The sequence below is a fragment of the Eumetopias jubatus genome, unplaced genomic scaffold, assembly GCF_037043125.1.
Source record: "Eumetopias jubatus isolate StellerSeaLion01/CBP00866 unplaced genomic scaffold, mEumJub1_p1.0 scaffold_6, whole genome shotgun sequence".
NCBI lineage: Eukaryota > Metazoa > Chordata > Mammalia > Carnivora > Otariidae > Eumetopias > Eumetopias jubatus.
This window is the reverse complement of record NW_028274812.1, coordinates 121,342,049-121,364,115: the sequence shown is the minus strand read 5'-3', so window position 1 is coordinate 121,364,115 and position 22,067 is coordinate 121,342,049. Positions and strand designations below refer to the sequence as shown.

At 41.9% G+C, this 22,067-nt stretch overlaps 1 protein-coding gene across 4 annotated transcripts; it reads left to right on the top strand.

The window, feature by feature from the left end:
- The first annotated feature begins 7,987 nt into the window (after positions 1-7,987).
- On the top strand, positions 7,988-8,671 carry LOC114199263 (ubiquitin-conjugating enzyme E2 C-like). 4 transcript variants are annotated; one of them, XM_028091120.1, is made up of 2 exons: positions 7,988-8,123; positions 8,205-8,671. In XM_028091120.1, the coding sequence occupies exons 1-2, from the start codon at positions 7,988-7,990 to the stop codon at positions 8,525-8,527; spliced, it is 459 nt and encodes a 152-aa protein (XP_027946921.1). In that variant the 3' UTR covers positions 8,528-8,671. The 4 variants fall into 4 exon arrangements, with proteins under 4 accessions (XP_027946921.1, XP_027946922.1, XP_027946920.1 ...); XM_028091121.1 differs by having other exon boundaries at positions 7,988-8,140; positions 8,318-8,671; XM_028091119.1 differs by having other exon boundaries at positions 7,988-8,272; positions 8,345-8,671.
- Positions 8,672-22,067: the final 13,396 nt, after the last annotated feature.

Sequence of the window (22,067 nt, the reverse complement as noted above, 5' to 3'; positions counted from 1 at the left end):
CACAGACTCGCACATATTCTGAAGGAGGGGCCTGTTGAGTTGATTCTCAAATGTCTTTGCCCCAGGCAGAATTGCTCCACCCTTGCCTGGGACCAGGCTAAGTAATCTGCTCTGGTTTGCTCTACGTGGCTTTTGTTCCCTGAAGGCTTTCCATGCAGCTTTAGAGGATGAGAATGAAAATGGCAACTCCCAGTCTCTGGCCCTGGAGCCAAAAACTCAGGGCCCCACTCCTCAGTGAGCCCCCAGAAAAAAGCAGTCAGTCACTACCGTCTCCCTGGTCTCCAGCCGCATTCTGTGCTCACCCGGCCTGTGACCAAGTGTTTCTATCTCAAGCACATGACCCCGTTTTGAGTCTCCAAACCCAGCAGGCTCCTGCTGCACTCTCCCAGGCCACAACTCCTGGAGGAGGAAGGGAATTCTCCCCAGCCCTGCCACTTGTCGGTCCCCTACTCAAAGAGCAGTGGCCCGACTGTGCCTCAGATCACAGTTTCTGGCAATTCCGAGCTGAGAGCTCACCCCTGGGCTCACTCTTTGCAGCCAGCTTTCCTGATCCAATGCCTGGGAGCTCTGCTGCACTCAGGCACCCCTGGTCTTCCTGTGATCCCCAGGGTCCTGAGACCACACTGTCCCAGCGAGGGTTCCACCTCCCACTTAGCCACCAGAGTGAAATCCCCAGACTTCTAAAAGTTCTGATTTTGTCCTCCTCTGGTCTACCACTTGCTGGTAGCCAGCTGATGGAGGCTCCCTCCCCCTTCAGCCTATCTTCCCATATATTGCCTTTGATTCACTTCTCTGCACTTCCTACCTTGTGGGAAATGGTCCCTTTTCTATTCATAGAGTTGCAGCTATTCTTTTCTTTTTTTTAATTTAATTTTATTTTATTATGTTATGTTAGTCATCATTAGTTTTTGATGTAGTGATCCATGATTCACTGTTTTCGTATAACACCCAGTGCTCCATGCAGTACATGCCCTCCTTAATACCCACCACCAGGCCAACTCATCCCCTCACCCCCCTCCCCTCCAAAACCCTCCAAAACCTTCAGTCTGTTTCTCGGAGTCCATAATCTCTCATGGTTCATCTCTTCCTCCGATTCCCCCCCTTCATTTTTCCCTTCCTTCTCCTAATGTCCTCCATGCTATTCCTTATGTTCCACAAATAAGTGAAACCATATGATAATTAACTTTCTCTCCTCAACTTATTTCACTTAGCATGATGTCCTCCCATCCTATCCATGTTGATGTAAAAGTTGGGTATTCATCCTGAGTAATATTCCATTATATATATGGACCACATCTTCTTTATCCATTCATCTGTTGAAGGGCATCTTGGCTCTTTCCACAGTTTGGCTATTGCGACATTGTTGCTTTGAACACTGGGGTGCATATGGCCCTTCTTTTCACTACATCTGTGTCTTTGGGGTAAATACCCAGGAGTGCAATTGCTGGGTCAAAGGGTAGCTCTATTTTTTAATTTTTTGAGGCACCTTCATACTGTTTTCCAAAGTGGCTGTACCAACTTGCATTCCCAACAGGGTAAGAGGGTTCCCCTTTCTCCACAACCTCTCCAACATTTGTTGTTTCTTGCCTTGTCAATTTTTGCCATTCTAACTGGTGTAAGGTGTATCTCAATGTGGTTTTGATTTGAATTTCCCTGATGGCTAACGATGATAAACATTTTTTTAATGTGTCTGTTAGCCATTTGTATGTCTTCTTCAGAGAAGTGTCTGTTCACATCTTCTGCCCATTTTTTGACTTGATTATTTGTTTTTTCGGTGTTGAGTTTGAGAAATTCTTTATAGATCTTGGATACCAGCCCTTTGTCCTAGTATGATTTGCAAATATCTTCTCCCATTCTGTGGGTTGCCTCTTTGTTTTGTTGACTGTTTCCTTTGCTGTGCAGAAGCTTTTTATCTTGATGAAGTCCCAAAAGTTCATTTTTGCTTGTTTCAGTAGCCTTTGGAGAATGTATCTTGAAAGAAGTTGCTGTGGGCAGTGTCAAAGAGGTTGTTCTATGTTCTCCTCTAGGATTTTGATGGATTCCTGTCTCACATTGAGGTCTTTCACCCATTTTGAGTTTATCTTTGTGTATGGTGTTAGAGAATGATCTAGTTTCATTCTTCTGTATATGGCTGTCTAATTTTCCCAGCACCGTTTATTGAAGAGACTGTCTTTTTTCCATTGCAGCTATTCTTTTCTTTTATCTCCAGTTGAGTTCACAGGTGTTCAGAGTGGTTTGAGAGCTATCTAGCTAAATTCCTGGGACCAGACAAAATTAAGATCTCCTATTCTTCTGCCATCTTGGACTCCTCCCCTTTTTTTATGTTTAATATTGCCCAGTACATAGTAATGGCTCATAAGCCAAACTCTCAAGTCCTTTTGATATTTCCAAACGGTCTCACAGTTGGATGCTTCAGAACAACATGCTTTCCTATCTAGGCCTCCTGCAGTTTTGATTTAGGACACCAAGCTTCCCTATCACGTGGTCCCTGGAAGTAAACACCATTCAGTAGCCCTACTAAATTTCACCTTGTAAATACAATTAAGAGACAGAAAGCAGAACCTGGGAAATTTCCACCTTACATTCCTAAGAGAACAAGCCTTTTTCATCCTCTGATACTACTTCTCAGTGGGAGAATAGTTGGTGGCAGTTCCATCTAGCCACTCTGCTACCTCCTGAGGATGTGAGGCAGGCAGTAGGCCCTCCAGCCATGACGGGGAGAGGTTGAACTAGGCTGTGATATGAGTCAAACCCTTCTCTTCAAACCTAGTTTTGTGAAAGGCCTTGTCAAAATGTTCAGATTCAAGATGGAGGGTATGAGTGATTTCTGGATATAGCTCTATTTTGTACTGCTGGCCCTCTGTAGAGCAAACAATTTTAAAGAAGCCTTAGTCACAGATACTAAAGTGATCAGCCAATCTTGCTTTCCTCATGTCTGGTCCTAATGAACTACAGCACCACAGGAGGAATCATTTCCCCTCCAAAACAGACCATGATGTCTTAGACCTTAACAAAGTAGCCAAGTGAGGATCTATCAACAGCTTTTATCTGCTCAGATCCAGATTTGTCTGTTCTAGGACACTGCTCCCAGTTGGCTCCATCCCTTCTCTCCACTACCAGCATCATGTGGGACCATTTTTTGGTCTTTCTGCACTTGAGCCTGCCATGTTGGCACATTCATATTTCAGTGACTCTCTGTCACAACTTCCCATAGGTTTTGGGTAAATAGCATGGGCATTTAAGTGGGAGTGCAGAAAGATGAGCTGAACACAGCTCACATTTGCTGAGTACTGATGGCAGTCCAGGCCTTCAATTAATTGCATTCACATGGTGAATGTAGGATACATTTTCTAATCTCCATTTTGCATATGAGAGAGAGCCCAGGCTCAAAGATTAAGTAATTTTGCTGATGTTACTCCAAGAGAAACTTGTAAAACAAGAATGAGATCCTTTATTTGCCTAATGCCCAAATCAGGCTATGTCTTTTCAGCCACCATACTGGCAGGGCATTCTGAGGGCACCCAATATATACCAACCTGCCATGCTGAACTAAAAGGAGAATTCTAACCCTGCTTCACCACTGTGAGCCCTCTCTGGGCCTTGTTTTCCTCTTCTAAAAATGGTATGGTAATTTCATCTACCTCACAGCATTTTTGTAAAGATTTAGCGAGCAGATGTACCTACAATGCCCAACGTGGGGCCTGTACCATGGTTGGCTCCCTACCCTAGGTGATCAGTTGGCTGGTTGCATACAGAAGAAAGCACCTTCATTTTCCAAAGAGGTATAGCCTTTGGAGTCTGACTCCTAGACCCCATCCAAAGCCCCACATCCCCTTCCCATCTAGACAGAATCAGGGGGCCTTCACAAACCTTTTAGAATCTAGATTGTGGTTGAGCCATCATTCTCTCACATTGCAGATGGAGGACACATAAAATTAAATCAAGTGTTTGGTAGGAATTCATATAGGAAATGGGTGCCTGAACTATATACCTGACTCCCAGGCTTTGTCCTTAGGGTCAGAGGGAACATACTCAGAAATTGGTTACAATGTTTTTCTCTCAAAATATACCTCTACCAAAACATACCTCTAACAGGCTTAAATAATAAAGCAACGTAATAATACCTACCATAAGAAGCCCATAGTTAGGCAAACTCCAGAATGTATCAAGCTCTGATTGCACATGCTGTGATTCTTGAGACTCTAGTGTCTTCTAATGTAGCTGTTCTGCCAGGTGTCACAACCAGGCAAATCAGTCCTCTTTAGGAGTGACAGATCCTCTCCTAGAAGCTTCCAGTGAACTTCTCTTCATGTCTCAGTGGCTAGGATAGAGTCATGTGCATGTTGCAAAACCAGTCATTGGAAAGAAGGAAGCCCAGTGGTTCTTACCTTAGGTTGAACAGTAGAATTACACATCAAACTAAAAAGAGAGGCTGGGCTCCATCTTTAAAGGTTCAGATTCAGTTTGTCTGCAATAGAACCTGAACATCAGAACATTATAAACCCCTATGCATGCAGCCAATGACAGGAAAGAAGTTCATGGTGAAATGTGTGTTGGTGAGGCACAGCCATGACTAGGACATACGCCAAGAGAGAAAACAGCTCACACCCTCATTAAGCAAGATGCCTTGCTGAATTGTTGTGTAAAATCTTAGCTTTGCCCTCAACACATAAGAGATGAGTGGATTCCATGACAAAAACTCTGAACTCCACAACCAACTACCTGCTTCTATGGGGCCAACCTCCTCCCGTCCTTTCTAGAATGAAACTTTCTTCATCTTTTTTTTTTTAATGCCGGTGCAAGCATTCAGAGAAAAACCACTTCTAGGCATTCCAAGAATGAGGAGGGGCCAATAAAGGATGACATCTGCTTCATGTGCCCTGTGTCTAGCTGACCACACCCACTGGCTTTCAGGTTGGCTGGGGAGAAGACAGTCAGGGTCTGGATCTGGGTTGACATACATATGTCCGCTTGATGTGGAACAGTCTCAGGGGTCCTATATTCAGAGTTGCCTTAGCTGTAGCTGCAAAACGTCTTCTGTGTTCTTTGATATTTGTAAAGAGGGAAATGGGGAGTTTGTGTTTCTTAGAAAATGTGTTCATTTTCAACTGGTTCAGATAATTTTGAAAGAAACATGAGGACTTTAAAATGACTGGAAAGCTTTGTGTTTTGTTTGTTTTGTTTTGTTGGTTTTTGTTTATTCCTAATGAGTGATTTCCTACTTTGCATGCCTAAATATTCCAAGTAATATACTAGGTAAAGGTGGTGGAGACTGGCCATGATTATCACTAAAATAGGGAGTGCATGGAATACATGTTCACTACATATAGCTGGTCATGCTGGGTGCTGATGAAACTTTAGTCCCCCTCTCTGGGAAATTTAAACAGTAGTTGTAGAGACAGGACATAGCAACAAAACAATGTAAAATTACATGACCTAAGTACCAAGTAAGCCTAATAAGGGCCGCATGAGTTAGAAAATTTTCTTGAAAATTACTTCCAGGAGGAAGTAATTTCACCTGCCAAATGAACATAATAAAAAGTTATGAAGTAACTTTTCTTGAAAATTACTTGAAAATTTTCTTGAAAATTACCTCCAGGAGGAAGTAATTTCACCTGCCAATGAACATAATAAAAAGTCTATGTTTGAAGTGGGAATATAAGTTTGTTCTGATAACTGAATGTTGTGCCCTGGCTATGGAGAGACGACAAAAAGCAGATGAGTGAATGAAGGACTTGTCAAAGCCAAATCCCTCTTCCCAGAATTCAATGGAAAATTGACTTAAAGTGAGGAAGGCTTTTGTTACTGTCACTGTTGCAAAACACAATTGCCTCAGTTCTGACAACTATGAATTAGGAATTAAGCTGTAAGCATGAATAGTATAAGAAGCATAATTCCAATGTGCTTCCTACTAAACCACTTTTGTATAGTCTTTCACCAAAAAGAAATTATACTCCCACATTTATAAGAAATGCACAGGATTAAAAAAAAATGTTTCTTTTTAGAGCCAAGTTTGTCAAGCTGCAGGCATCTGATTGCTTTGCCTTTAGGTGTGAGGCGGCAGAGGGAAGGGGATTCCCCATGTAAGATCTCTCAATATTTCTACTCCCTGGGCCATATGGGGATATGGAAAGTCAAATGTGTGATCTCAGACAAATATAAGAAAGAAAAAAAGGCAACAGATTACATAATTGGATGTATCATTATGTCATTTTTCACTATCAAATAAAAGAAAAAGAACATTGACCCTTCACATGCACAAAGAAAATCTCAGAAACTCATACTAACCTCTGCAGTTAAAGTCCATTTTATTACTGAGGCAGATAGAACTATCTAGATTTCCACCTCTACAGATCCATTAGGTTTAAAAGTTCTTAAAATTTTGCTTATCTACTTAAAAATTGAATCTGCAAAATGGGTATAGATGCAAAGCTTTTAGCTTGCATGCATCCTTTGATGTTTTCATTCTGGCTGTTACAAAATACACTCTACAATAGTTTCTACCTTAACAACGCCAACTATCTATTTTTACAACCCACTTGCATTTATTTTCTTTTGAGGAAAATATGGGACAAATAAAAACAATTATTAGGAAAGGAGCCAAAGTGGAAGTTTCATATTTGTCAATGTGTATGTGAAGTTCATTCATTTTTCTCTTGTTATTTTTAGTCATCTTACAAATATGGAACCTCAGAGTCTTCACTTCCTTTGGTAATATAGCTCTTTCAGGTCTGGCAATTACAAATTCTTGACAATTTTTATGAGTTTTGAAAAAAAAGTAAGTTTCTTTTCTTATCAGAAAGTGTATTCTCCCCCTAGATGCATTTAAATAACTGAAATTGAGGACTTTGATGCAGCAAGTGGCAAAGGTGTCTGCTGACCATGCACTCCACTCTCAAACGTTCCTCAGTCCTTTGGTTGAGTATCTCACTCCTTAAAGGCAAGATATTATTCTAAATTCACTATCTTTTTAGGAGGCTCAAAGATAAGAGTGTTCTGAGGATACTTGCTAGGGGTTGCAAATTACTTCCTTATGTCTTTGGCAGCTTTGTTAATTTTTTTTGAAGTTGCTATTCTCTCTTAATGAATGACTGACCCCTGTTTCATCTTGTGGCCCTTTTCAAATTTAGCTATTTGGGTGTGCTTTTTCATGTACTTGTTCTCTCTCTCTCTCTCTCTCTTGGTATCACTAAATATTACCTTACCACTCAGTTGTAGTTTCACACAACCAGCTAAGTGAGTCCGTGGTGGCATTTACAGGAAACTGGGAGCGTTACTAGCACCCTCAATTAGAAGTGCCACCTCAGAAAGCAGAGCAGATAACACAACATTATTGTGGAAAATATGTCTGCATGATGCTCTGCTCTGTTTTTGAGTTTAAAACAAGAAGCTTCCATGAAATGGAAATAAACTATATATATGTTTAAATCAACAATAATTGTCTTGTTTCCCTCCAGTTCCCAGACCTCTCCAAAGCCAGTCTAATATTAATATTTCATGACTTCACCTGAGAACCTGGAAACTAGCCTCTAGATGAGAAAAGATGCAGACTTACCTGAGTCTGTTTCTTTAGAGTCCCTGTGCTTACGGCGTGAAAAATTCAACATCTACAGGGTGGTGAGGTGAAGTGATGGAGGCCAAGGCAGAACTCCAGACTTGCATTAATGCAAAATCAAGACTTCGAGATTCAAGTCAACCAGGCTAAAGAAACATGAGGTTCAATTTCTCCAGTAACTGGAAATAAGCTATGAACATTCAGTTTTCTTTCAGTGCATTCTGCTCTGAATTAAATTCCATTTAACAACTTATATGTTAAATTTCTTGAGTGTGCTGATGGTATTGTGGTTATGTGAGAGAATGTCCTGGTTCTTAGGGAGTAAGTGCAGAACTTTAGGGGTGATGTGATACGATTGTACAACTTATTTACAAATGGTTTGTGAGAGGAAGAGAATGAAAATATGGCAAAATGTTAATAATCAGGCCCGGGATGGCCTCCCAGAACCGCGACCCAGCTGCTGTCAGCGTCGCCGCCGCCCGCAAAGGAGCCAAGCCCCGCGGGGGCGCCGCCCGGGACCCGGTGGGCAAGAGGCTACAGCAGGAGCTGATGACCCTCATGATGTCTGGTGACAAAGGCATCTCTGCCTTCCCTGAATCCGACAACCTTTTCAAATGGGTGGAGACCATCCATGGGGCAGCAGGCACAGTTTATGAAGACCTGAGGTATAAGCTCTCTCTCGAGTTCCCCAGTGGCTACCGTTACAATGCGCCCACGGTGAAGTTCCTCATACCCTGCTACCACCCCAACGTGGACACCCAGGGAAACATCTGCCTGGACATCCTGAAGGACAAGTGGTCTGCCCTGTATGATGTCAGGACCATCCTGCTGTCCATCCAGAGCCTGCTAGGAGAACCAAACATTGATAGTCCTTTGAACACGCATGCTGCCGAGCTCTGGAAAAACCCCACAGCCTTTAAGAAGTATCTGGAAGAAACCTACTCAAAGCAGGTCTCCAGCCAAGATCCCTGACTGTCCAGCCTCTCTCTTTGTGTTGTCTTTTTATTTTCTCCTTAGATAGTCTTTCTCTTCATTTCTGTCTAGGACTCTGTATCTTAAGCTGTGGTGTCATTTTTGTTTTGTTTCTGTTTTTTAAATTAAGTCTCTGGTTGAGCCCTTGTGATGAATATATTAAATAAATACATTGGGGTTTTTTTAAAAAAAAAATCTTAATAATCAATCAACCTGGGTGCCTGGGTGGCTCAGTTGGTTAAGTGACTGCCTTCAGCTCAGGTCATGATCCCGGAGTCCTGGGATCGAGTCCCACATCGGGCTCCCTGCTCAGCGGAGTCTGCTTCTCTCTCTGACCCTCTTCCCTCTCATGTTCTCTGTCTCTCATTCTCTCTCTCTCAAATAAATAAATAAAATCTTAAAAAAAATCAATCAACCTAGGATGAAAGGTAAATTAGGTGTTCCTTTTATCTTTTTTTTAGGTTTGAATTTTTTAAAAATTAGGAAAAATACTTAAGAATAAATATAACAAAGATATAGGACCTATATGAATAAGCATATAAAATAATATTTAAGAATATAAAATGTGGTCTGAATATATGAAAAAAGTTACATATCGTTGTGGAAATGAATAAATATGGAATACTTTTTCTTATATTTAAATTTTGAAAACTCACTCATTTTTATGAATTTGGGAGGATATTAATTCAAATTGTAAAAAAAATACAGATGATTCATTTATTCATGGTTTTATTTTACATTTGCTTAGTTAATATTAACTCATCATACTGGACTCCAACATAGTAGCCCATACCCCTCAGCACCCACTCCCCATTCCCTGCAAGGTGTGGTGCTTAACAGGAGAGAAGGGAGAGGTGAGATCAGGGCTGGGGAGGCATTAAAAAATTGAACAATTCATGCTTCTCCTCAAGGATGTTGACAGGTTAATTTCACTATTCCAGGCTAGGAAAGGATGGACTTAGAACTTCTAGGGGGTCAGGGAATGTTGTGGCTTGAGATAAAGCCATGTTTGTGTGGCTGCTTTGGGATCCATGCATGAGCCTCTCATTTCCCATCAGTGCTATAATGTATTATTCTGCAGTTGGGTGTAATGGAAAGAGTGTTGAATTGTTGCTAAGAGAATTTGGTTACTGCCATTAGCTGGCTGTGTGATCTTTAGGCATGTTCCTTCACTTCTCTGGGCCTTTGTTTCTACCTATAAAATGCGGTGGGGGTGGACTAACTAAATCTTCAAGATTGCTTCCAGTTCTATTATATGCTACTCATTTAAAAACAAAAGGCCCCTGCTTCTTGAAGCCTGGTCCTTTCTTCCAAGTTAAATCTGTCAGAAAGTGACTGGGTGCCACACTGAGGAACTTAAACACATTAAAGGCTGAAAGCCAGTGTTACATGCAGATCAACAGATCTGACTCGAGTCAACAGATCAGTATAAATTGTGGGTCTCCACTCTCCCCCAGGAGAATCCATGATGTTTCTCTTGGCCACTTCCCAGCCCCTCAGAGTAGTGAGGTGCTGCAACCCACCTTGAGTATGTATGCTGGGGCTATAAGGGGGCATTTCCCTTTCACAAAATCAGATTCCCACACCATAGAGCATCATACACACTTACTTTGTATGATGAGATTTAGAAATTTCATGGCAACTCCTTGGCTTCAGTTGCTCTTTCTGTAATTAAGTCAGGCATCCAGAGAGCAGTATCCTTTCCTACTCATTTCTCTTCTCCCCATGCCCAAAATTGACATGGGAAAATATTTTTGTCAGATCTTTGTTCTGTTCCTCTGCTTTGAAGGGAGAATAAAAAGGACAGAAGATTTCTTCAGCGAATAGGATTGGTAGGAGGTGATGGTGGATCAATAAGAATGTAGGGGCTTTATTTGGTTTTAATTTTTGGTCACTAAGGGCATGTGGTGTTTCTTCCTTCTGATCATATCAATCAATTAGTTCATTTCTTCTCTGAAAGCTGGGATAGACTGCAAGCTTCCCAACTACTGGTACTAAGTTTTCTTCATCTTTGAGAAAATGTGGCCTCGAGGAGAGACCCTGGGTTTTAGAGTCAGACAAGCATGAATCTGAGGCTTCCTTCAGCACTAACTCAGCAATAACTTGACTACTGTTGGACTTCTCAACTCACTTTGGCTTCTAACAAGCATGGACGGCAGCCAGTGTCCCCTACGTCCCTTCCCTCCCCACCAATACCCCTTCATCTTGTGGGGACCCAAATGCAGGTGGTTATGACACATGATTTAGAGCATAACTTCCAGTAGTTGGCATCTGTGTTAATAGCCCATGGGAGGGCAGGGACCATGAGGGGGATTTCCTATAACCAAAGAGATGGTGTAATGTGGTGGAGTTTCTTTGGGATTAGAAATCAGGCTAATCCTGCCCTTTGGCCATGTTCCTTCAAATTTCTCAGACATCACACTCAAAGATAAAAATATTTATGCCAGGCACTTCACATAGAATTTATCTTCTCCCAAACCCTCTGGAGTCTGTAATATTATTCTCATCTGGACGTGGGTGAACTGAGCCTCAGGAAGCTAAAGGAAGTTAAAGGCAGAATATAAATTTGAACTCAACCTGGGTGACTGCAGGTTCTGTTCCATAATGAACATTGCACTGCACTGCAATTCACAGCCCCTTATCATCTCCAGCTAGACAAATTGTGAAGTTGACAAATCCTGAAAACCCCTTGATCTTCAACAGCTCTGTGTCCCTCAGGTGCAGGCAGTTCTCAGGCTGTCCCCTAGTGGCCCCAGGGGGTACCTACTGCAGTCCCTTAAAAAACACATCCTCCCACTCTCCACACTGGGGTGGGGCTCCTTTTTCCTCCTTAGGGTTAACTAAATCCACATTTCCTGATCTGTTTCAGTGTAAAGATAAGCAAGAAACAATGCCTGGGCCAGGAAAATCAAAGTTTAGTCAAGAGATAACTTTAAAATAAGTAGAAAACATAGGAAAGAATAATAAAAGCTTTGAGGGAGATGCAAATGGCTGAGGGAGATAATCATAGTAAATGTGTATGATGTTTTTTAGGATGAGAAGCTTTTTAGGATGATGCTTTTTAGGATGAGTAAGTACACAGTAATAAATACCATCATTGAGAGCTATGTACAGAGCACATACAGAGCACATTTACATTTGTTAATTCTAATCCTCACAAAAGTCCTCCAGAAAAGATACTCTTGTTCCCATTTTTGCAGATGAGAAAATCAAATTATAGCCCAGAGAAATTGATGATGGCCATGTAGCTAACAATGGGCAGAGCTGAAATTCAAACACATGTCTTTCTGGACCCCAAGTCAACCTGATTCCCATGATTTCGTACCATTATCTACCCCTCCATTTTAATCCAACCTTGTAGAGTTGGCTTCTTGGTGACCATTCAGCTGCTAAGTGGAAGGTTTGGATTCAGGCTTAGATGTCCTGTCCCTAAGTCTGCTGTTCTTTCCTAGGACAGAGCTGTTTGAGAGTGACCTGTAAAGGCCTTGGTGAAAGTGTGCCTTTGAAAAGGTCTTAATAAAATTAAAGAGTATTTATGTGGAGAAAAGGAAAAGGACATTCCAAAGGAGAGAACTACATGAGCTGTGGTAGGGGCAGGAAGAGTCAGGGCTTCTTTGGGAGTAGAGAGAAAATGGTATGGGGGTAGGTTAGAGACAAACTGTGAATGGCTTTCAGCAATAGGGCATTTGTAATAGAGGGGGTGGAAAGCCTTTGCACGTTCATAACAATGATGTGATGAGAGCTGCAGTGCTGTGGAGAGGGGTGGGAGTAGGAAGAGACTAGGGACCAGAGAGAAGCCTGTCATCCCAGGCCATAAGATGGGCCCTGGTAGTGGACAAGGTGGAGAACAAAGGTGTTGGAATGTGTTGCTGAACAAGGATAAAACCACAGTATTGGAAAGCACAAGAAGGCTATTTCAAGAAGCATTCTAAGGGCAGAATCTATAGGACCTAACTGGTTCTCTGAAATTGAAGAGAAAATCCAGGGTAACTGAGTTTTCTAGCCTAGGTAATGGAGAGATGGTGCACCATCCCATGGTGAATGGATAAGTCAAAGAAGATCTGGTCTGGATTTTTAAAATATTTACTTTCGAGGCTGTTGGGTGACAGAGGGAAAGCTGGGTGATATACTGTCAAATTACAGGAAGAGAAAGTGTTGAATTCAAGAACAAGAACACAGAGAGTTTTGGGTCATCTACAAGTAGCGATGGTTGCAGCAGGGAGAATCAAGAGGGCAGAGGTTCGGGTGCCTGGGTGGCTCAGATGGTTGGGCGTCTGCCTTCAGCTCAGGTCATGGTCCCAGGGTCCTGGGATCGAGTCCCGCGTTGGGCTCCCTGCTCCTTGGGAGCCTGCTTCTCCCTCTGCTTCCCTCTCTCTCTCTCTCTCTCTTTCATGAATAAATAAATAAAATCTTTAGGAAAAAAAAAGAGGGCAGAGGTTCTCAAACTTTAATGTGCTCAAGAATCAACTGGGAGACTTGGTACAGTTACCTGACATATGGTACATATTTAATAGATTTCCTTCCCTAGGAGATAATGTTTGCATAGAGTCTTAAGGTGTTGGTCTAAAGAAATGAGCAGTACAGTAATTTCAGGAAATATGGATGATATCTTAGTTGCTTTTGCTTGATTAGTTTAAATACACAGCCACTTACTACCTTTCAAATCATACTACATAAGCCTTTATTTAATCTGTTTACTATAATACTGATCTTAACCCTAAGTTATGTGAGCTAAGGTCTACACAGTCTCCATTGTCCAAGAGTTAAGAATGTGGACTTTGGATCTGTGAAGCTTGGGTTTGCACTTTACTACCTGCAAAATATGATCTTGGGCAATTTACCCAAATGTTGCAGCCTGGTCTCCTGCTCTGGATAACAGGATAACACATGTATACATCTCATAGGGCTGATGTGATGATATAATAATACAGCAATGTTCACGTACATGTACAAGAACATTTTAATAACTGTTGGTTGTAATTTTTATCATTGGTTAGTCCTTGGGGGAGGGGAACTCATACAAAGAAGCTGCAGGAAGATGTCCTGGTGAGTCAGAAGGTCATGAGTGGTTCCTTGAGTCAGGACAGGAGCAACATGCCAGCCTGTGCTACAGCAGAAGCTCATAGTGATACTCTATTTGAAACCCAACTAGGTTGCCATGGGTTGACAAGCAGAGGCCCCTTGCAAACATTCTGGCTACTTGGTCAAGTTTCTGATTTGGGAAATTACAATAATCTGTGGGAGAATTCCCCTTCTATTCCAGTTGACCAGGGAAATGAGCATTGTCATCACTTCCTATTCTTACTGTTGGCCAAGACTGATCTTTGTAGAGGGAATACACCATGCTCCTCCTGCTGGCTAGAAACCTCCCAAGAAACCGCATGGTCTGTGAAACATGCTATTACAGGCTGAAAAGCTTAATAGGCAAGCTAACAACAAGGCTTCTTTCTGATCTATAATTCAAATAACTTCTTAGGCTGATATGATTCTCCTTGCTTGACTGACCAATCAGTTATTATACTGATTTGGTCAATTTTTTTTTTCATCTTCTTGGCCCAGCCTATACCTTCAACATTATAAGAGCTGACATTTAGTGAGACCATTCCATGCATCAACACTGTGCTTAGCTCTTTAAAACATAATCTCACTTAATCCCTACAGCATCACTTATGAGGAAGCTACTATTTTCATTTCCATTTTGCAGCTGGGGAAATTGACACTGGAACCAGTGGGATCTTTTACCCAAGGGCACATCACTGCTGGTGTATATATTTGTAGGTGACCTCAAGACTTAAAATTCCTGAAACCTTAAACAATCCATTCATTCAAAATTGAAAAGAGAAGACAAAGCTATGTGAAATAGTTAAACAGAGTACAAAGAAATAAATAGCAGGATCATCATGGGAGGCCAGGTGATCTTCATGGAAGGGAGATATAAACAGGGAGTTGACAGAATGGGATTCCAATGGATAAAGAAGAGGGAAGAAGAGGAGGATACCTGAGTTGGGATGAGAGGGAAAGGACAGGCATAGGAGAGAAAGGGCTGGGGGTGAGAAAACAGAATGAGCAAAGGCCTTCACACTGTATTAAGGTGAATATGGCATAGCAAGAGTTGCTTCAAAAACAAACGATGTGTCGCTGCATTATTAAATTGTATTCATCTTTGCTTACTGAAGAAGCAAAAACAAATTGACTAAACAAAACTGCTTATTTTCTATGTTCTGCATTCTAGGGAGAGGGTGCACAATTGATATCAATGAGAAAATGTCTACACATTTCCCTTGCACTTAGAGAGATTGATAAAGGAGAGAGAAAAGGAGAAGACTAAAGTTTTCAAAGGATCTTGAATATTTCTATGTTGCTAAGGTATAAAGCCATTCATTTTAGAAGGGACATTTTTGAGTTTTTGATGAGTAAAGGGAAAGTATGGGTTGAGTAGGGAGTGGGAGGCTGAGGAAGGGGCTAATGGGGACCCAAGTGGGGAGGTGAGTCAGTGAGACAGGGAGAGAGTGAAGAGGTAAGAGAGTGGAATTTGGCAAAGGAGGATAGCCTGATAGCAAAACAGGCTGGTGGGAAGAGATAGAGGGAGCATGTAGATTGGTGTCTGAGCATATCTACTGCCAGTCCCTCTCACACTGAATCTGCAATATTTTGTAACAAACCTAATATCTTGGACGATGGTGTTGGTGTGTGGGATTCACACAAAAGGGATGATTTCCATATTCAGATCTGTGTAATAGAGAGGGATGAGGACTGTGTGGGAACTGAGACCCAAAGGAGATTATGGGCTCAGGGAGTGTGGGTGTGGGAGCCAGCAGCGGCCAGGAGAGTCCCTGTGTCCCAAGAGACAGGGGCATCTGAGGGGCTGTTGGACTTCCCACAGAATGTAGAGTAAAGGGACCAAGCTATTAAACAAATCTCAAGGATAGGGAGACCTCAGCTGGCACTTGGCCCTTCACAGATATCACTGTAGAAATATCTTATAATATTAGATTATTATTCACACAAAGTAATTGCTGTTTTGGTTTTGCTGTTTTTGCTTTTACCTGCTGTCTCTGACAAAAAGTCAGTTAGAAACAGATACTCCTAGGGAGTAACTGGTACTTTCATTATTTATGGCTTGGTTTCATGATATATATGGTCTCCTTCCCTTTCTCTTTTTACTGATCTCAACAGTATTTGAAAATTGGTATGCAATGTAGCTATTTACACAGTGGTCACTTTTGTAATTTCCCCTTCCAGAGACACAGGCTCCCTTATGAGCCAAAGAAAAATTCTCTCCCTCTCTTCTTTTCCTGTGCTCCTCAAGTCTCTCCTTAGTGGTCCCCATACTACTTGTCCTCATCTCTCTGATAAGCAGAGTCATGGGCATAACCTCACCCTCACCCAGCCCTGCCCTCCCAGGGCAACTTTGTGGTTGAGCTTCTCACACACCTCTGCTGACAATTGATGTGACAGCTCCAACCTTTCTGCAAAGTTCTAAACCATTGACCAACTCCCCCAAACCCCTTCCCTACCACACACACTCAAACCAGAATTATTCTGAGAACTGTTGATTCAGATTTCAAATAAGGACACATGAGTAGCAAAGAATAGAGCTGAAGATAGTCAAGGCTGAATTCTCTAAACTCAGATGAAAACACCATTGAAGTAGGTTATTATTATTTCCACTTTACAAATTAGGAAAATGAAGCTGTTTCTGCCTAGGAGGGGGAAAGCAGAAGGAGAATGCTCTAAGTGTCCTATCAAAGCTCTCCAGATGGAGACACTGTAGTATGCCCCTCATTCTGCCTCAGCAGCCATGGGATAATCTGTTAAGCAGAGAAAAGTCCTCACTTTGTGAAGAACACTTTGATTTCTTTAGAACTCAGTTTCTAAAGATGTTCTTCTAAGAAGAAATTTTCTTCTTTCTAGGGGACTCCCAGCAGAGTTCACACATCCTGGCTACTTTGGAAAATGCTCAGGTTATGGGCCAGATCAACTAAAACTAGCCAGGTGGCAACCTGGGGCTGCAGGTGCATGTGGGGGACTAGAAGACACAGGAACACTAGGACCTACTACATGGAGACACTAAGAAATTATTGTGAAACTATCAATGTATTCTTGCTGTTCATCTAGAGAGAAGGAAGATGTGGTCAGTGGAGGGGCTGGTTCCCAGTTGGCCTTTTTGTTTTTATTAGTTACCTTGCTTAATTTCACTGTTACCTGATAACAAACAAAACACAAAGCCACTTTGTATTCTTCTGGCATGCTTATACTTTAAACTAATCATAGGAATTTTAGGTCCAGAGAGAGAGTATATGTAGTACAGGGAAGAAGCACCCAATCTGGTATTAGGAGACATTGTTTGAATGCTCTATTTGTGTAACCTTCAGCAAGTTACCCTACCTCTTTGCTTGAATTTTTAGATCTGTAAAACAGGAACTATCTATCCCAGACTAACTGTGAGGATTAGACTTGGGTCATGAAAAGAGTCTGGGAGCTGCAAAATGTGTGTTAAATAATTTAATGTGTTGGGGCCCTGGGTAGCTCAGTCGTTAAGCATCTGCCTTTGGCTCAGGTCATGATCCCAGAGTCCTGGGATCTAGTCCTGCATCCGGCTCCCTGCTTGGCAGGAAGTCTGCTCTCCCTCTCCCACTCCGCCTGCTTGTGTGCCTGCTCTCGTCATCTCTGTCTCTGTCAAATAAATAAATATAATCTTTAAAAATAATAATTTAATGTGTCAAGGATTGAAGCAACAGGACTCAGACTTCAGGGCCTATCTGAAGTATGACTGGGAAGTTTGTCTTCAGCTTCCTTTTTCTGAAAATTTGCTCCCACTTAGTGGTTTCTCCTGCACAATTCAGACACCAAGTGTCTGGATATCTTGCCTACTGCACTGACTCTCAAGAAAAATATCAGAAGAAATTATTGCCATGTTCTTTCAGAGTAGGAAGATTCTCACTCCTCAGGGTGGAGTGCATTTCTGGGCTGGTGTATAGTCACTGCATAATCAAGGGATGTTTTCCCAGAGTATCATTTTTATTCCGTGATAAATCATTTTAAACATTGTTTTATATTTTAAATACTTGGACATGTCAGGAAGTAAAATGAAGAGCTCATTAGAATTTTAAAAGATTTTTTAAAAACAACCTTAAAGAAATGTTCCCATTTAAGACAGATAGGCATTTCAAATGATTTTCCCAAGCTCTGAAGATGCTTAATTTCTGGTACAACTTCCTCAGCTTATTTGATCAGAGAGAAAATTAGGTCCTAGAGAAATGAAGAGACTTGCCTATCTCCTTGCTATCTCCTCCTACAAGGAAGAGGTCCACGAGCAAAGATTTCTGTGTTGTTCTGTGATATATCCCCACTGTCTAGAACAATGCCTGATAACAATAGCTGTCACTCAGTAAGTATTTATTGAACAACTAAATTAATTTTAAGGGGGAAGAAGACTAGGAAAGCCTCTGAGTTTCCTAGGGGATATCCACATTAACTTAAAGAATGGGTCATGACATTTCCAGGAGCAGATAAAGATGAGATTTTTGATATCCAATTCTGATCCTATAAAATAAGAGTCTTTTTCTGTAGTAAAACCGACCCAAGCATTTCCTTAGAGATGAAAAGCCCTTCTTTCCTTAAGACCCTTATTAAAGCAGGACATACACTAAAATATTCAGAGATTATTTCTCACTGAGATTAGGAGTGAGTTTCACCACCTATAATTTTTTATAATGAAATTATATCACTTACAAAATAAGAATTATTAACTTTAGCACTTTATATGTATCAACAAAAGTGAGTGCTACGCAAATGACGTGTTTGCACCTTTCTTTAGTGCCCAAACAAGGCATTTATTGGCACCTCTAAGGAACATATACGCTAGCATACTGCTGTGTGTAGTGCTGGCCTCTTTCTTATTCCCAGAGGGGAAAGTGGCTCATACCAGCTTCATGGCTGGCCCTGCCACATGGGTGGTTTAACAGTGTCCCCAGCCCTCCAAGATTTGGTTAGAAAGAAAACCAGTTGGCTGACACATAACCAAACCATGACAGCCTTAACAGAACTTTCCTCACTCTTCAGGTCACCTACTCCACACCTGTGCCACACTTTCTTCTTTTGTGGAGCTCTGTTCCTTGTCTCTGCTGAAAGCATTTCCCTTCATGGCTGACATTTCTCTCCATAAGATCTCAGAGCTCTGTCTTTGCAGAGTGAAACGAACACAAGACATGAAGAGATTTGTTTTGTTTTGTTTTTTGTTTTGTTTTGGTTTGTTTTGTTTTGTTGTTTTGTTTTAGGGAGATAACAATCTTTGTTAGGGTAATACCATCCTAGACTGCTTGGAGTGGGGAAGGTGAAGCTTCAGGAATTGTTGGCTGCTCTGCAAAAGTACTTCAGAGGAATTTGAGAGTGGGGGCTGGGAAAGATTTGAGGAAAAAGACAAGGAAGACAGAGAAGGTACAGAGCTACATATCAGGAGTTTGAAGTCTGCAGCAAAAAGCAGGTAGGTGGGGGGGCGGAGCAAGATGGCGGAGGAGTAGGAGACCTAGATTTCGTCTGGTCTCAGGAATTCAGCTGAATAGGGATCAAACCATTCTGAACACCTACGAACTCAACAGGAGATCGAAGAGGAGAGTAGCAACAATTCTCTGAACAGAGAAGCGACCACTACCTGGAAGGTAGGACGTGCAGAGAAGTGAATCCAAGGCGATATTCGGGAGGATAGACGGCGGGGGAGGGGCCTCTGCCAGCCGCTTCTGGCAAGTGATAGAGCCGCGGAGCACAAAATCGGACCTTTTAGAAGTTGGCTCGGCTGAGGGACGTCACTCCAGTGGCTAAGCAGGGGATGGAATCCTCCCGGGACAGTGAGGTCTCAGGACCCTTGGGGTCACAGAAAGACCAGGGGTGCCTGAGTGCGCCAGAGCTCCCAGGTATCGGAGCGGGGAAGCTGGCTGCAGAGACGGAACCAAGGCGTGGGCTCTCAGCTCGGGGTGGCCATAAACCGTGATCCGCGGCCCAGTCGGGCCACTGCTCCTCCAGCAGGGACCCAACAAGCGGCAGAACCGGGGAGATTCCCCTTCCTCTCCCGGGAGGAGCGGCGCAGGAGCGCACCGCAGGGATCTCCTGGGTTTGGAGACTCCACACGGGGTCGGGTGCCAGAGATAGAAACGCTCGGTCACAGGCCGGGTGAGCACGAAGTGCGGCCGGAGACCAGGGAGACGGGAGTGACTGCTTTTCTCTGGGGGTACACTGAGGAGCGGGGCCCCAAGTTCTCAGCTCCTCCAGGTGGAGATTGGGAGGCCACCATTTTCACCCTGGTCCTCCAAAGCTGTACCAAGAGCTTGCAGGGAACAAAAGCTCCTGAGAGCAAACCCGAGCAGCTTCCTTAGGCCGGACCGACAAGGGCGGGGCAATTCAGCCTCCGACAAAGACATTTGGAAACCACAGCAACAGGCCCCTCCCCCAGAAGATCAGCACGAACAGCCAGCAAGCCAAGACCAAGTTTACCGATCAAGGAGAACGGGAGAACTCCACCGCTAGGGGAATACTGTAATAGAATTCATGGCCTTTTTTTACCATGATTCATTAGTTCATCAAAGTTAATTTTTCTTAACTTTTTTTATTTTTATTTTTCCCTTTTTCAACCAACATCTTATCAATCCCTTTTTTTAAAAAAAAACATTTTTTATTTTTCATTTTTAGATTCATATTTTATCCCTTCATAGTAGTTACCCTTATTTTTGGCATATATATATAAGTTGTTCTCTCTTTAAAATTTTGAGATACAGTTTCTTCTAACAGATCAAAATATACCCTAAATCACTAGTGTATGGCTTTGTTCTAGTCTCCTGCCTGATCACATTCTCTCCCTTTTTCCTTTTTTTTTTCTTAAATCTTCTTTCTTTTTTCAAACAACTTCTTATTTTATCAATTCCTTTTATAAAATCTTTTATAATTTTCATATTTACAGTCATCTTCCATCCCTTCATTGTATCAACCCTTATTTTGTACGTATATGTCTTTCTTCCTTTAAAATTTTAGGAGGCACTTTTTTCTAACTGACCAAAATATGCCCAAAATCTAGTGTGTGGCACTGATCTATGCACTAGCCTGATCATATTTGATCATATTCTGCTTTTTTTGTATTGTTCTATTTTTGTTCTTATTTTTTTTCTTTTTTTTTTTCTCTTTCTTTTTTCTTTCTTTCCCTTTCTTTTCCCCTGGTTTCAGGTCTTTTCTGATTTGTGTACAGTATATTTGCTGGGGACGTTGTAAACCTGTTAGCATTTTGTTCTCTCATTCATCTATTCTCCTCTGGACAAAATGACAAGATGAAAAAAATCACCTCAGCAGAAAGAACAAAGAGGTAGTACCGTCAGCCAGGGACCTACTCAATGCAGACATTAGTACGATGTCGGACCTAGAGTTCAGAATCATGACTTTAAAGATACTAGCTGGGCTTGAAAAAAGCGTGGAAGTTATTAGAGAAACCCTTTCTGGAGAAATAAAAGAACTAAAATCTAACCAAGTCGAAATCAAAAAGGCTATTGATGAAGTGCAATCAAAAATGGGGGCACTAAATGCTAGGATAAATGAGGCAGAAGAGAGAATCAGTGATATAGAAGATCAAATGATGGAAAATAAAGAGGCTGAGAAAAAGAGAGAGAAACAACTACAGGATCACGAGGGCAGAATTCGAGAGATAAGTGATACAATAAGACGAAACAACATTAGAATAATTGGGATCCCAGAAGAAGAAGGGGGGGGCAGAAGGTATATTGGAGCAAATAATAGCAGAGAACTTCCCTAATGTGAGGAAGGAAACAGGCATCAATATCTAGGAGGCACAGAGAACCCCTCTCAAAATCAATAATAACAGGTCAACACACCGACATCTAATAGTAAAACTTACGAGTCTCAGAGACAAAAAGAAAATCCTGAAAGCAGCTTGGGAGAAGAGATATGTAACCTACAATGGTAGAAAGATTAGATTGGCAACAGACCTATCCACAGAGACCTGACAGGCCAGAAAGGACTGGCAAGATATCTTCAGAGCACTAAACAAGAAAAATATGCAGCCAAGAATACTATATCCAGCTAGGCTGTCATTGAAAATAGAAGGAGAGATAAAAAGCTTCCAGAACAAACAAAAACTAAAGGAATTTGCAAACATGAAACCAGCCCTCCAAGAAATATTGAAAGGGGTCCTCTAAGCAAAGAGAGAGCCTAAAAGCAGCAAAGACCAGAAAGGAACACAGACAACATACAGTTAACAGTCACCTTACAGGCAATACGAGGGCACTAAATTCATACCTTTCAATAGTTACCCTGAATGTAAATGGGCTAAATGCCCCAATCAAAAGACACAGGCTATCAGATTGGATTAAAAAACAAGACCCATCAATATGCTGTCTGAAAGAGACTCATTTTAGACCCAAAGACACCCCCACATTGAAAGTGAGGGGGTGGAAAACCATTTACCATGCTAATGGACACCAAAAGAAAGCTGGGGTGGCAATCCTTATATCAGACAAACTAGATTTTAAAACAAAGACTG